The 14,910-nt window shown below is 40.0% G+C and overlaps 1 protein-coding gene across 1 annotated transcript in view; it reads right to left on the minus strand.

Moving 5' to 3' along the window:
* LOC111231335 (protein O-GlcNAcase-like) overlaps window positions 1–11,385 on the minus strand; it is a 15,553-nt gene extending 4,168 nt beyond the window's left edge. Inside the window, exons 1-11 of the mRNA XM_022758392.1 lie at window positions 11,322–11,385; window positions 8,553–8,604; window positions 5,346–5,443; window positions 4,453–4,583; window positions 4,171–4,342; window positions 3,982–4,080; window positions 3,247–3,516; window positions 2,327–2,413; window positions 1,163–1,638; window positions 779–953; window positions 409–465 (exon numbers count right to left, since the gene is read on the minus strand). Coding sequence (XP_022614113.1) covers window positions 409–465; window positions 779–953; window positions 1,163–1,638; window positions 2,327–2,413; window positions 3,247–3,516; window positions 3,982–4,080; window positions 4,171–4,342; window positions 4,453–4,583; window positions 5,346–5,443; window positions 8,553–8,604; window positions 11,322–11,361 — 1,657 coding nt within the window. The 5' untranslated portion in view covers window positions 11,362–11,385. The remainder of the gene's footprint in view (window positions 1–408; window positions 466–778; window positions 954–1,162; window positions 1,639–2,326; window positions 2,414–3,246; window positions 3,517–3,981; window positions 4,081–4,170; window positions 4,343–4,452; window positions 4,584–5,345; window positions 5,444–8,552; window positions 8,605–11,321) is intronic.
* Window positions 11,386–14,910: the final 3,525 nt, after the last annotated feature.

The raw sequence follows: 14,910 nt of genomic DNA on the forward strand, positions 1-14,910 counted from the left end.
CGGTGACATCATGTGGTTATGAACCAATGAAATGTGAGGAAAGTTATTAGCAGGGATGAAAAATGATCGCAGTTACACCTGCTTTAAATATTCACCCCAGCATTAAAGGTCAGTGTTTTACAGCAATACAGCTCCTCAAGAGATGCTGGCTGAAGTTAACTTCTTTTCTGTTTTTATGCTGTTGCCATTTATATTTGAAGTATAACTGGTGGTTTAGGACGAACTGCACCATTAATTACTGAGCTCCATCGAGACAGTGCTGAGAAATAATGACTGAGTGTTGGGTGGCGATTTGTCAGGCTGAATTTACTGCAGGTAAGAATGATTCGGTGCTGCAGAGGCTACTTGTACTTCGTTATTTCAGGCATAGATAGAGAGACCGTCAATTTAAAGGTCGTGCCTACTCACAGTGGAAGCAGTTCCTCCAGGAGCCCAGGGTGGAGCTGTCACTCAACACCCGTCCATCTGAGCGAGGTAAGTGAGCGGGTGGGGTGAAGTGTAAGGCAACAGAGTAATTAAAAAGAGACAGCAACACCACACTCCATTTACACAACCTCTTCAACTATCCCAAGCCCTCTCTCTTCTAACACAACTACTACATATGTAATGTTCTGTGTTTAGAAAGATTATAGAATATCAAATAGTATAACAAAGAATACTATATTTTAGAACAGTTCCCTAAGATATGATATTCTATACAATACTGTACTATGTAAAACTACATTATATTACTGTTTATTCTAGTATTTTTCCTGCCTCCATCTCTCTGTGTTCTTACCCAGCCAGCATATGAAGGCCTTTGCCACCAGAGCCGTGTTCCTCAGGTCCCACACATAAGGGTAAAGGTCATAGAGCACAGCCCTGTTGGCCCCGCCCACCACGCTGCAGTGGAGCTGCGCTATGTCTTCACACAGAGACAGGAGCCTGGAGGCCCGACCACGCCACTCATCAATCTGAAGACATACATGTACAGTACACAACAAGGTAGTAAGGACACTGCTATTGTGAACACCATGCCCTAACATATGCCCCATATGTTTGACAAATGCAGACATTGAGGTTATAATTAGTTCCGGTTCAGGAAAAGACACTGAAATAGAGACTGTCACATACACAAATTCAAATTTCCCCCACATGAAATCCACACAAAGCAAACACCAACCTTCTGAGGCGGTGTCTTCTTGGTGTTGGCACTGACCAGTTGGCAGTTTGATTTAAGCCAGGTCAGATCCTGTAGCAGTTTCTGGGCAGATGGGCCGTGTTCATGGGGAAGATAATGAAGACCAACCAGCAGCCGCACCTGGGACTCACTTAATAGACCCTTCCCACCGCAGATCCCCCGACCCTGGGCCTTCTGTCCCCGGCTTCCACCTGATGGTGCTCCAGGTCTGGATCCTGGAGGTTGGTGATTGGGTTGACTAGGCTGATTTGACCTCTTGTTCTCCCCGTCTCGCTCCTCCCATTCCTCTTTGACCTTAGTGGGTGACGACGGAGGTGAGCTGGAGTTGAGGGGGAAGACGGGTAGTTTGGCCACAGCAGAGCTGCCTCTGAATGTGGAGGGGCAGTCAGATCTGTCAGGAGTTTTGCAACGAGATGTTGGAGCAGAGGAACGCTGGTCTGCTCGTGTGCTCTGTCGACCTATGATTATTAAAAACAGGTAATGTTTTTAAGCTCAAATATAAAATACATTTTTGCTGTCAACAGTACACTGAAATAATGCAGTTAAAGGTCCTATATTTTAAACTTGATCCATAAGAAGATATATTTGTGGTTTTAAGAAACAAAAAACATCTCAATGTAGTTTTACATCTCCTCTCTCAGGCTTCACTCTGGAGCTCTAGAAACAACAGACAACAACAGACTCTCTTCTGATTGGCTGACTGTTTTCTGAGTGATCAAATAAAAATATAACAGATTTCAGGTAAACATTAAGAGAAACCAAATCCTGCGAGGTTGGATGGTGGGTCCAGGTGGGTGTGGCTTGGAGCATGGCTGAGAACGGTGACTGCTTTGTTTTGACATCACAAAGTTACAGAAGTCCTGACGGCTGGTTTTAAGGATCAGATTGTGAATATAGGCTGTGTGCATTTCTCTGTGGACTGAGCGCTTTGATACTTTCACAGTGTTAATATAGAACCTAGACCTGATGTATAATCGAAAAAGACAAAGAAATCTCACTTTATACAATATGGGACCTTTAAGGTATACATTGATTTCAGTGTTCCACTTAAAGATTATGAAAGTGACTGAGCAGCTGAAGGGTTTGAGTTCAGTCTAATATCAACACACACTGATACAAGCACAGCACCAAATCATAATTTCTCACCTGCTTGCAGTGGTTGGTTGAGTTCCTCCATCCAATCATGTAGTGCAGCAGACAGAGCTCTATCAGGACAGTACTCACACTCCTCATCTAGGGCATATACAACACTGTGTTATTATATCTGAGGACACTAAATTACATGTGTTCATACACTGCACAATACAGAAAACCACTCTCAAATTCTTTCACACAATATTTATGCATGACTAGAAAAGAAGAAACACCTTTCAAAGAACACACCTTATCTTGTGTTTCCTGGTCTGTTGAAGTGACTGTCAATGGAGAAACTGATTGAAGTCACCCTAACTCCAACCTATAATTCTCCCTATTCCAGAAAGTAGTACTGTACATTGTTCATGTCTTTTATTTTATTTTCATCAAAACTGGACCACACCAGAAATCAGAAAGTCAGATCCCTACCACACAAAAAGACTGCATCCGGTTAGTACTTCACATACTACCAACACCCCATCCCCCTCCCCCTACCACTCATGTAATCATTAAAATTCCTCTTCCATTTCCATGCACATCACAGTCCTCAGCCAGCCCTTCATCTCTTCTCTCTCCCCTCCCTTAAAGTCTATTCCTCCTCCGGCCCTCCGCCTTGTTTCTCCTCCACAGAGGGACCATCCTCTCTTCTCATTTCTTCCTTCATCACACCAAACAATTACTCCTCCATCACCATTGCCCCCCCCCCCCCCCTTAATTCCTAGAAGTTAATTCAGTTGTTAAGTAATATCGGCAAAATTTCTGTCAGATGGTTAAAATTGTGTTTGTTGCTAAGCAACACTAGCTTATTAAACATTTCTGTGAAAGCAATGACACTAACTGTACATGGCTGTGGTCTGGCAGAGCAAATATTCATTTATTAACTTGGGACATCTCCTGTCTCATCAATGCTACTTCCATCTGCCTTCCCTCACCTTTCCTCTCCTCTTTTCCAGCTCTGTACCAGCTTCCCAGCGTATGCAGTGGGATGTAATTGGCTTCAAACTCGCAGTTGGGGTTGAGCAACAGGCCCCTAAGGTGGCTCCTCAGCTGAGGCTCCCGACCCTTGAAAGGCCCCAGGAAGAGACGTCTGGAGTCATAGTCATTAGCATGCAGGTTGTCCCAGATGAGCGGGGGGCGCTGGAGGACAGACTCCACCTCAGCCAGGCAGTCTACAGATAGTTTCCTAGAGATGACCTTACTGCCTGTGATCGAGTGAGGAGGGAAAGGTTTTCAGAAACGACAACAGGACAGTGACATGAATAAGTTGTTAAAATAATCATCAATCAGTGTATTTGAACTTTGTGTTTGTGGTACAAAGCATATCTTCTGATGCAGAGAACAGAGTCAAGTGATAAAATTCAAGAAATGAAGAGAGTAGGCAATAATGTCTGTAAATGTGTGTGTTTCTACTGTACTTCCATATGAATGTGGGCGGATGTGCACCTACATTGTTTTTTTGTTCTGTGGAGGAGGTTGTGTGTGAATTTGTGCCTCCACTTATTTGCATGTGTGCATGCCGAGCTCTGTTTTGCCCGTGTGTGCATGTGTGCTGTTGTTAGCAGAACAAATTGCAGGTCAACTAATGAGGCGAAAAACAGAAAACAAAAACTGTACTTAAAGACACTGGTTCATGTCTGCAGGAATACAGCATGGCATTTGTCTCTCACCTGTCCAGATGACAGTTATGTTGGGGAGCAGGTCCTCTCCTACAGTCTGCAGGTAGGGAGACTTGGATACACTGGGAGAACACAGAGAACCACAGTACTCTACAGGGAGAGAGAAAGACTTACGTTGAAGTTTAAGAAAAAAAATGCATGAAATCCTGTAAACCATAAGTTTTCCACCTTCATTCCTACCTGTTGGACAAAAGAGGAAGACGGGCGGTTCCCCCAAGAACCGATAGATCTCATTTGTTACATTGACCTGAGCATGGGCGAATGAAGAGAAGGCCTCGCTGTCGGCCTGACACATGGAGTGATCGATGTCATCAAACAGAATGGCAAACGCCTGGCAACCCAGGTCTGATACCTAAAGAGAGAGAGAGAGAGAGAGAGAGAGAGAGGTTGTTTATGAGATGGGTCGAACCATGAAACAATGACATTGCAGTAGTATTTATAATCTTATCGCATGTTGTCTACCTGTCTCAGCTTGCGTTTGAGCAGCGTCAGGTCACAGGCAGAAGAGAAGACGATGTCCTGACCAGGAGAGAGGGCGTAAACAAACCTCAGGCCTCTCGACTGGGCCTCCACTATGAGCGTACGCAACTGAGCTGAGGGGAGAGAAAAAACCTTTCATTTGAAATTTAAAGTGAAACTGAATGAGACACACCGGCCAAAATAAAAGAGAAATAACTAATAGAGAGGGAAGGATATATGAGGCAGTGTGATGCAAAGAGGGGAGATTAGCAGATTGAGAAATACAGGACTTTTAGCAAAAGTCCTTCAATACAATGCATATATAAGAACAAAAAAAATCAAACAACAATTACACACGTCGGAGAGCGCTATATAATTAACTGTTCTCTCTTATCTCAATTTTAAGCATCTCTAGGGGAATTCAGCTTGGCTCTAAAGCCTCCTGGCTAACGCTGTCCACTCTTCAGGGAACAATAAAAAATAGTATAATGGACAACATAAAAACTGTTGACCCCTTAATGATGGTAATGAAAAATTAATTTAATAGTAATATCGAGAAGGCATTTTCATATTTGGGACAGGGAATATTCACCCTGATGGAAGATAGAATGTCCTCCAGCAGTTCTGGTGCAGATCTGGAAACAAGTCCAGTCTGCAGCCAGTCCTCAGAACATGTCTGAGCTCTTTGGAGTCAAATGAGCCTCAAATTATAAAAACATAAGTGCTGTAGTAACCCACTGATTTAGCATTGCACTCCTGTAACATTGTCAATTAAAAGAAGTTGATAGAAAATGATTAAATTCATAGCTCAGCAGTAAAAACTGGTTGCATGTATGGTTGGATGAATGCTCAAACAGACTGACAGATGGCTCAATGGCTCAATGGGGTGTCCTTACCCTCCTCTTCAGGAGAATAGACTTCTCTCCACAGCAGTCTGTGTTTTAGGTCGTCTTTCGGACCGTACAGGTAGGTGTTCAACCCCCAACTCTGCATCCTGGTGGATAAAGACAGGAACGTTAAGTGTTTTAGGTCAAGTCTTTGCTAAATCTGTGAATCAGGAGCAAGGGGGAAAATGAAGACAGTAAGAGAGGGCTTTTAATTTCTCATATTCAACATCAGAACTTTCACTTCCACATAATACCTGCAAATAGTTTTTTTTACTTCAATCTTTTTGTCATTAGAATCCACTCTAGTTTTACACAGCAGCTCACATTTTGATTTTATTTAATTTAAATTCTGCTTTAAATTCTTTTTATCCTATACATCACTCTATAAATACTTGGTAAATATAATTTTTTCTTTGTATTGCGGTAAATCAGTTGTGAGGTTGGAGTCCTGGCGGGACAGAGAAGATGAGCTGAGAGTGAGTGAATGAATGAGGCAAGAGCAGAGGGAGGGAAAAAAAACAGAAAAACAACAAGCAGCAAGAAAATAGATCCAGTGTATCGATCGTGGGGCTCCATGCCCGCCTCAGTTACAGGAAATGACCTCCTGAATTATAAATAGAGCATAGTACTAGGATTGAAACAAAATCTACATCAGCATGCATTGACACAGACACATACACACAAATAAAAACATGAATCTTGCTCTCTCTCTCTCTCTCTCTCTCTCTCGCTCTCTCTGGACACGGACCAGCTCTCTCTTGTCATTTGTGGGTGGACTGTGTTCTCACTCTCTCTCTCTCTGCTTCATTTCCTGGACAGATGGTACGTAAGTCGCCTCCACAAAGCTGCAGCCTACCTCCCTCAAATGCACGATTGTGCACACACACTAACGTACTGTAGCCCCACTCTGCCAAACTTATGCAACACTCAGTGTATGAATTTTTCCTGCACCCCACACTTGAGTCTAAAAAAGCAAACCTATAAATAAACCTGGAGCCCACACACTCAGCTGCTGCCACACTGACAAAGTTTTGGAAGTCAAATCCATCCTCATAGCGGTGATGGCCTGGTTAACCAAGTGTAGCTGCACCTGTACAGACAACACGCATCATAAAGCGTATATCACATGGCACATGATAGTGAGTAGATCATGGTTACAGATTGTCTGTTTTTATTATTATAAAATCATAATAATAGGAACGGAAAAATTGCAATATAATGGTTTTGATCTGTATTTTTAAGATCAGTGGAAAGCAGAGAGCAGAGGGAACAACTTCTCTCTGGGGATGCAGACGGCTGCTCCTATTGGCTGCTGACGTACAAAACTGTGTCACGGCTCCCAACAGGGATTTATGTCATTCCACTCATATGTAAGATCAGCGTGTCTTCAAGAATTAATTGGTCCCTAATAACTACAATGCGTGCACATGACTTAATATAAATGTAAATGAAAAGGGAACTCTACATACTCCATTACTGCACTGACTCATATTTGACAGACTGTTGTTCCATTATTAGTGTGTTCATGTTTTGTTCTCTATGAATGGACTGCAGATGCTTTAAATGGTGCTTTGACTGAAATAGTCTTTTAGTATTCTACTGTAGTTCTCTGTGATGGAAATCCCTGTGAGCTGATTCATGCTGTAAGAGCTTGTCTCTCTTTGTGATGAAACTGTTAAAAAAAAACTGTCGGGCAGACTCAGCAATGAGCCGCCTTTGTTTTGTTTTGTCAAAAGAGACTTGGCTCATGACCCTGTTTCCTTTATGTTGGATTACGTTCACTTGGAGCACTCATACTGTATAGATTATCTCTATTATTGATTATCTTGAATGTTGATTGTATCTGCTTTAAATGGCGTTTGTCCACATTTTTCAATGATGCCATGCCGATGCTTAGGTCTCATCTGCAAAAGAGAGACCTCAGCATTAAATTGGTATTAGCATACTCTGTCTGCCAACAGTGGCTGAGAAGCTCCCTGGTGTGAACATCTCAGCATGGAAAAAAACAGCTAAATAAAGAGCTTGGAGCTCAGCAAAACTTACCTCAATAAAGGTTACATAGAGGACACATACATTCTCTATTAGCATTCATAAATGTACTGATTATAGATAAAGAAAATGTAGCAAAAAATAACTTTTACTACCATTTATTCATTCCTCGTTACAACACAACAGAGTATGTCGGAGTTGCTCTTACCATTGAATAGTTTAACCGAATTTCATAAATGGTGTTGCAGCATGACCCACATTTAAACTTTGATTAAGAGGCTTTTCAACCCACTGAATTTGTGTTTTTGTGTCATTAAATGGACAAAGATATTGAACATCAAAAAGTCTGGAGTTTGAAATTCTGTACCACACCATTTACTGTTAGTGTTGACATGCAGACACTGGACAAGTCTACAGCCATGCTGGTGGCTGTGAGACTTGCTTCAGCAGGTCTTAGTTTAGTGCAGTACAATGCAAACATTGGCTAAATAGCTCTAAATGCAAAGTACAGCTGAGGCAAATGAGAATATCATCAAGTTATTGCAGTTCATATTGAGGGGAACATGAATACCTGTAACAAGGTGCATGGCAATCTACCTAATAGTTTCTTTCATTTAAAACCACAAATGACGCGGGAGGAAAAAGTCAAGGAATCACCAAAGTCATAAAAGTTCATCTTCTGGGCACCGTGAATATCTGTACAAAATGTCATAGCAATCCTCAACATAGTTGTTAAGATACTTCAGTCTGGACCAAAGTGATGGACTGACAGACAGAGAGTACCATCCCTAGCGCTGCGACGCTAGCATGGCTAAAAGAAAAGGTAGGGAACCAAATGGCCAGCATCTCATATATCATCCTCTTTCTCTATCCTTCCACCATAAAAAAATACATCTGCCCCCTCCCTCGCCCCCATCTGTCATCCATGGCTGGGCCTCAGGACTGAGGATGAGCCTGCCCTTTGCTATGGTGTCATTTTGCGTCAGTGATCTCTCTCTGGTCTGCCTGGCACTGAAATAAACGTGTGCAACTGGGTTTAGGCCAGAGGCGTCAGGTCAGTGGCTCCTGAGTTCAACCTATTCATGTGAACATGAAAACATCCCATCTGACAAAGTTAACAAGACATATGCACAACTGTGATCACAGTGGACATACAGAGCAGCACATGCAGGGTTATAGACAAACACCTGGTTAATTGGCTTCTTTAAAAAATGTTAACAGACTCACCATTGGAAGAGAACTTTCCTCTGATCCATAGACCACGGCCTCCCATAGAATCCTGCATAGGAAAAAGAAAAATTAAATAACTGCATACATGTCACATTACTAATGCGGTGGATGAGGCTATGAATCCTTCACATACACATGACAACTGACACCTAACTAACACCTCTTACAGTACTGATAAGCTCTGCAAAATCATGCAGACTGCTTCTATAATTCATCTGTTTACTATCTTATGCTGTGATAGTTTGTGAAAATCCTGTTCTACATATGACATATTCTACATATTTGCATCTTTATTGACAAGTAAATGTGTAAACACTGAAACAGAGACTTTTTCCATTAATGTTATCTTCAATGCAAATATTTTCCACACTTTTCGTAATTAGATATATATATATATATATATATATATATATATATATGTATATTCACTGAAATGCATCATGGGAAAAAAAGAAAATGCACCCTATGTTTATGACTCAGTACATTGAAAATTTAAATTACATTGTAAAATTTTCAGTTTAACATTGATGGCCTGTACTAGTAAATGTCATATATAGTTCACTAGGCTGTTTTACAGTTCATCTGCCGCTCTGCAGCATTTATTCACAAACTGGACACTTCTCAGCTACTGGGCAGTGTTCGCTGACATTACAGCTACAGCACTCTATGTATGGGCATAAAGCAATGAAAAGTCCTCCAGAGCTTACTTGGTCACATCCCCTCTGTGCTTGGCAGTGGCATAAATCATCTCCAGCTCCGCTCTTTTAGAAATGGGAGCATCTCTAGGGTCCCTCTCCCTCCTTTGTGTTTTTGAATAAGTCTGCTATGTGTGTGTCTGTGTGTGTGGGTTCGTGTATGTGTGTGCAGTAAGTGGGTCATAGTGACAAGTAAATCAGATCCATGAACAATCCAGTGTGATTTCTCCCGCATGCCTGTGGGGAGCGTGTATTTTGCTGTACATGTGTATGACATGTCTACCTGTGCACATGCATGTGGGCTTGTGAAGTGCTCCCCACTAAGCCAGACTCAATTACTAACCCTGTTGGATGCCACCACATGGGATTGAGAAACACAGAGGTTTGAGGGGGTCCACCAAGGTGTGATAAAGGTGTGTGCGTGTGTGTGTGTGTGTGAGAGAGAGAGAGAGAGAGAGAAGGAGAGGGAGAGTGAGAGAGAGACAATAAACACATCCCAAAGGCTGTGAAACCAGATTAGCTGAGATTCAAAGAGCTGGAGAGTTGAAACAGTGGACAAAGACACCAGTGCAGAAGCAGCTAGTCAACTGACCAAAGTTGCAAGTGGCAACTATTAAATAATCAATTGTCGTTCAAGACATTTAATGACCAACAATGCAAACATCTATTTTTATCATTTTCATTAGGATATGTTGGTGTTTTGATCAAAACATTTAAGGATGGCTCTGGGAACTTGCCATGTCGTATTTCATAGACTTGATTAATCCATTAATTAAAAATAACTGATGACAATGTATATTTAGTTGCAGCAATACAGCTTATTTAGAAAGATGACAGACATATTTCTGTTATAAGAAATAATTATTTTTATCACATAGGACTATTCTCACTATTAATAAGCCACCTTTCTGTTTATCTCATCTCCATTATAACTACTAAACACAATACATTGTGGTATCGTGGCTTCACAGCTATAAACAATAAACAGTAAAAATTGTTAGTAGTGAATTATTATTTTGTATAATTGTATGATGTTTTGATGAAAACATCTGTTTTCACCTGTTCTAACTAGTATGAACAAAAATGTATTAAATGCATGTGGATTATTATTGTTGTTGTCTGGTGAAAAAATATTAGAAACTCTTCACATTTAACATGTATGACATATTCTGCACTGTATTGTGTCATCTCACCATTGGAATAATCACTTTATCACATACTGACATTAAGAGGCGTACTTGCATGTTGTGTGTGTGGTTGTGATGTGAGAGGGTGTGTTAAGGGAGAGGTGTATGTCACAAATACCACCTTCTTTCTATAAATTTCATCATCAGATTCTTCTCCTTCTTCCTCTCCATTTTCTGCAGTAATTATTCTGTGTGCTAGTGTTCTGCTTATCTTTTCCTCTTCTTTATCATCATTATCCACATTCTCATCACATTATCATTATCAATACTCTTGTTTATTGGGGTCCTCAAACTGTCTTCTTCATTATTTCATCATCTTCATCATTACAGCTTTCTTCCTCACATCCTGCCACAGTATCTCCATTATCATCATTACTGTCATGTCATCCTAACAAACAACTTCATCCTAGTTTCCAGTCACCATTACAATCGTCATCATCATCACAATCTTCACTTTCACCATTATTATTATTATGAGCATCATCACAGCATCTTTGTTTCCACAATTAACAGTTATCGTCATCAGAGTCATCACCATTGGAATCACTGTCATCATCATCTTCATTGCCACCAGCCATTAAGCAGAGTATTTCCTTTCCTTACACTGCAGCCTTTGAACCAGACAGTACTGAATGCTTTTCACCGCCTGCTCTTTGATCTCCACTGCAAGCCTGACTGATCACCACCACACCATCTAATAAATACCTTTATATCCTACCTATTTCAGTGTATATTACCACTCCCACGCCCCCTTACACTAGGGGACGAAACGCTTGTTTGCAAATGTAGGTCAAACGGTGGTCTATTCAAAATCATCTCCCCGGGGTAAGAAAAAAAATCACATGATCTGACAGAAGGTTAGTTATGAAGTCGGCCGCTCTTACCTTCCACCACCCCACAAAGAAACTGCTTCTTCTCCTCCATCCTGTCCTCAACCCCGCTGCCTCCCTCCGCTTCCAGTCGGCTCCAAATAAGCGAGGGAAGACGAGATGCTCTCCCCGTCTGTCAGCCTAGATATCGGGGATATTCTTCATGCTTCTCCTCGATCTGCCTCCACCTCCTCTTCTCCCTCTCCTTCTCTCTACATCGCTGGAGCACTCGTGCTGCGTTCAGGTGACCAGCGGAAACTCCTTCTCACAAGCACCAAAGTTGTAATTGCAGGTACAATCACGTGATTTATCATAATTGAGGATCATGAAAAAAAAATGCAAAGAGACACGCCTACCCTGCTTCATACTGGTTAACTTTAGGTTCATTGATAAATATTAGTTTGATTTAGATAGTAATACAGATGATACAGTAGAAATCCTGTCTGAATCACAAAGCAAACTAGTGTAATTATGATTATTTCGACAAGGCAAAGCATATTTCATGCACAGATAATTGAAAGTGCTTTCCATATTGCATTTCAAATATAAGAAAAATCATAATTCTCCCTTATATTTCTTTATGCCATGGGACTGTAAAAATCCAGTAGAAAAAAAAATTGCATCAACAATTTTAATTGTAGAGATTTTGACAGGAGGAAAAACACAGGTGTATCCCATATCGTTAATAATAATAGCTGCGTTCCATTTAGGTAAGTGACTTCCACGGCCCTGGTGTTGTGTGTGTCGCCTTGCTTGCCTTGCTTAGTTGGATACGTAATGGAACAGAACCGCCTGTGTGGAGATAAAAATGGCCGACCTATTATAATGTTTTGTGCTAGCAGGGGACGGAAGAAGTTGACAGCCAGCCTCCACAACTTTTAACGGTAACCGGTCACGTCTGACATACACCTACACAGACCAGTTTTATCATATATAAATCACATATAAATGTAACGTTAAGTCCAATATTAGCTTGCCTTTTAGCTCTAGTCCTCACCATCTCCTTAGCTAATCGTTAGCTAGTTTGACGTATTTTCATCAACTGGCTTAAAAGTGGTTGCTAACTTTGTCAGCCGTTTAGTGCTGTGGGGGATGGGAGCGTGAAATATAGAACAATTACTATAGATAGTTAAACAATGTTTTCTATCATTATAGTAGTATAACTTAGTTAGTCAAAATATGAAGCAAAAGAATGAAGAATAAAGAAAAAAATCAAAGGGGAACACTAGCTACACTAAACAGTACAGATAGCTGTAAACACAGGTTTTCTTTATCACCATTCACACATTAAAATAGGATTCAAAATAAGAAGATTTCAAGTGGAATTATTGAAGTTGTCAATATCTTCTTCTTTTTAAAAAAAATAAAAATACATCTATTCCACACCGGATTACAGCATGTTCAACATTAATCTGTAATCAAAGTGTTACAAAGACAACACTACTTTACAATGTCTTCTCTGTGCCCATTCTCCACAAAGACATTTTCATAAATGCTGACTCCCTTACTTAGATCCTATCCATCTTTTGTATTTGTAATTTCTCTGTTTCTCCTCATAATTCCGATTTTTGTCGGCAGCCTTGAAGGCAACATCTGCCTCCGCTTTCACTCTCCTGCTGCACAGGCGCACTGGCTGCATGTTAGGAAGATGAACAAGGTGTATACACCTCATAGTGTGTGTGTTGTTTGTTTGTTTGTTTGTTTGTTTGTTTGAGCCTGATTTGTCATATTTGACCTGTGAGGAGCATGGTGGTGAGGTGGCTTAATTGTTCGTAGATACTTCAGAAATATACACTGCTATACTATGCAAAAGCTTTCTTGGAGACTGTTTCGAAAAAAAACTGTCAGGATTATAAAACAATGTCAACAATGTTTCTAAGGTAAAATACTGCTCTAATTTCTGTCCCTTGTAGTATAATAGTCTGTACAAATTTATTTACACAATATTGTACACTTACAATTGTACTGACTTGTAATATTTGTGTTTGTAGCCCAACAAATACATGGAAATATATCTTTGTATATTTCCTATGGTATAATATTGAATAATGTAAATAGGCCTCTGTATAAATGTGGCTGTGAGCATCACCTGCTGGAATTAAATTCAATTACACCAGTGCTACATCAGTGGGTGAACACCACAGTGTGTGGTTTATTTTTCATAGTGGATACTTGGTCAATAAAACAGAGAAAAAAGAGGTCAGAGTTCTCAGAAATACACAAAATTAGCTTGAAAATGTATTTAAATGTGTGCAGTGGATGAAAATGGACACTGCCACTTTATATTGTGTTGTCAGGATCATCAACATACCCATCAGCAGAGAACAAGATATGAAACATTTTATACATAATACATGTATATTAATAATATATTTTTATGAAATATAATTATATCTTTCTATGTAAACTTTTCATTATTTGATGTCTGTCTGTCTATCTAGGTTGAGATGGACCAGTGCACAGTCTGAGGAGAGCCAACAGTGAATTACTGTACACGTAGCATGGTTATACTCTTCTCTATTTGGAAGTCTGAGAGACATGTGCATTATATGTTTGCTTATGCTATACAATATAGATGAATGCTCATACCAGAGAAGAGAGGATTGATTTTGACAGGCTGTTAAGCAGGCTAAACTTTTCCCCCTTGATGATAAAAAAACCCTCTTTCTTTGCAATAAATACATATAGGTATACAGACAGTAAATTTTGCTCAGAATTGTCAGGTGATTATGTTGCTGATAGTTAAATGGCTATGTTCTCCATATGGTTGAACACATTATCAAATCCTTAAATTGCCACATAATGCACTATATTTCCAAACAATCACTATTGCAATGGATTTCTTTGTGTATGTTATGTTGTCATTACTTATGCTGCACGTTGATGTGTATATGTTTCTGTTTGTTTCTTAGTATAAGAAATCGGACATTGACAGTCACTGAGGATAAAAACTGGATTTTTAAACATTGTGAACTAATGGCAAAACCATACTCATTATCTATATACATATGTAAATAATTCTTGTCAGTATATCATTTTATTTGAAAAAGTATGGAGTAGATTGAACCTACAGGATAGTAGTGAAATGATCAAGTGATTTGCAAGTTGGAGTTAATCATCATTAGGAGTAGTGATTATGTCAGTAATATAATAAGTCAACATGATGTACCGAAATATGTTATATGCATCAAACACCTTATGAATTAAGAAACAACAAACCAACAATTCTTATACTTTCAGTCTTATACACTGAGTTGCTTTCTTTGTATCAGTTCCACCCAATGCAGAAAACTTCACCTCAACAGGACAAAATGAGACCAGTATCACTCTGCACTGGAATAAACGACTATGTCAGCTTTATTCTCCAGGTTAATGTTACAGAGATAAACATCATGGCACCAGATGGAGATGGACCAGTAACTCATACAGTCTCATCTCTCACTGCTGGAACTAAATACACATTCACTCTCTTCTCTATGCTTGAGAACATCAGAAGCAGTGGAGTAAACATCACTGCAGTTAAAGGTAAGACTTTTAACTTCATCACTGTGTTTTGTATCTTTTGTTTTGTATCAGAAGTGTACATAAGGCAACATACTAAATG

Source organism: Seriola dumerili, unplaced genomic scaffold, assembly GCF_002260705.1.
Source record: "Seriola dumerili isolate Sdu_G_001 unplaced genomic scaffold, Sdu_1.0 BDQW01000295.1, whole genome shotgun sequence".
In the NCBI taxonomy this organism is placed as follows: domain Eukaryota; kingdom Metazoa; phylum Chordata; class Actinopteri; order Carangiformes; family Carangidae; genus Seriola; species Seriola dumerili.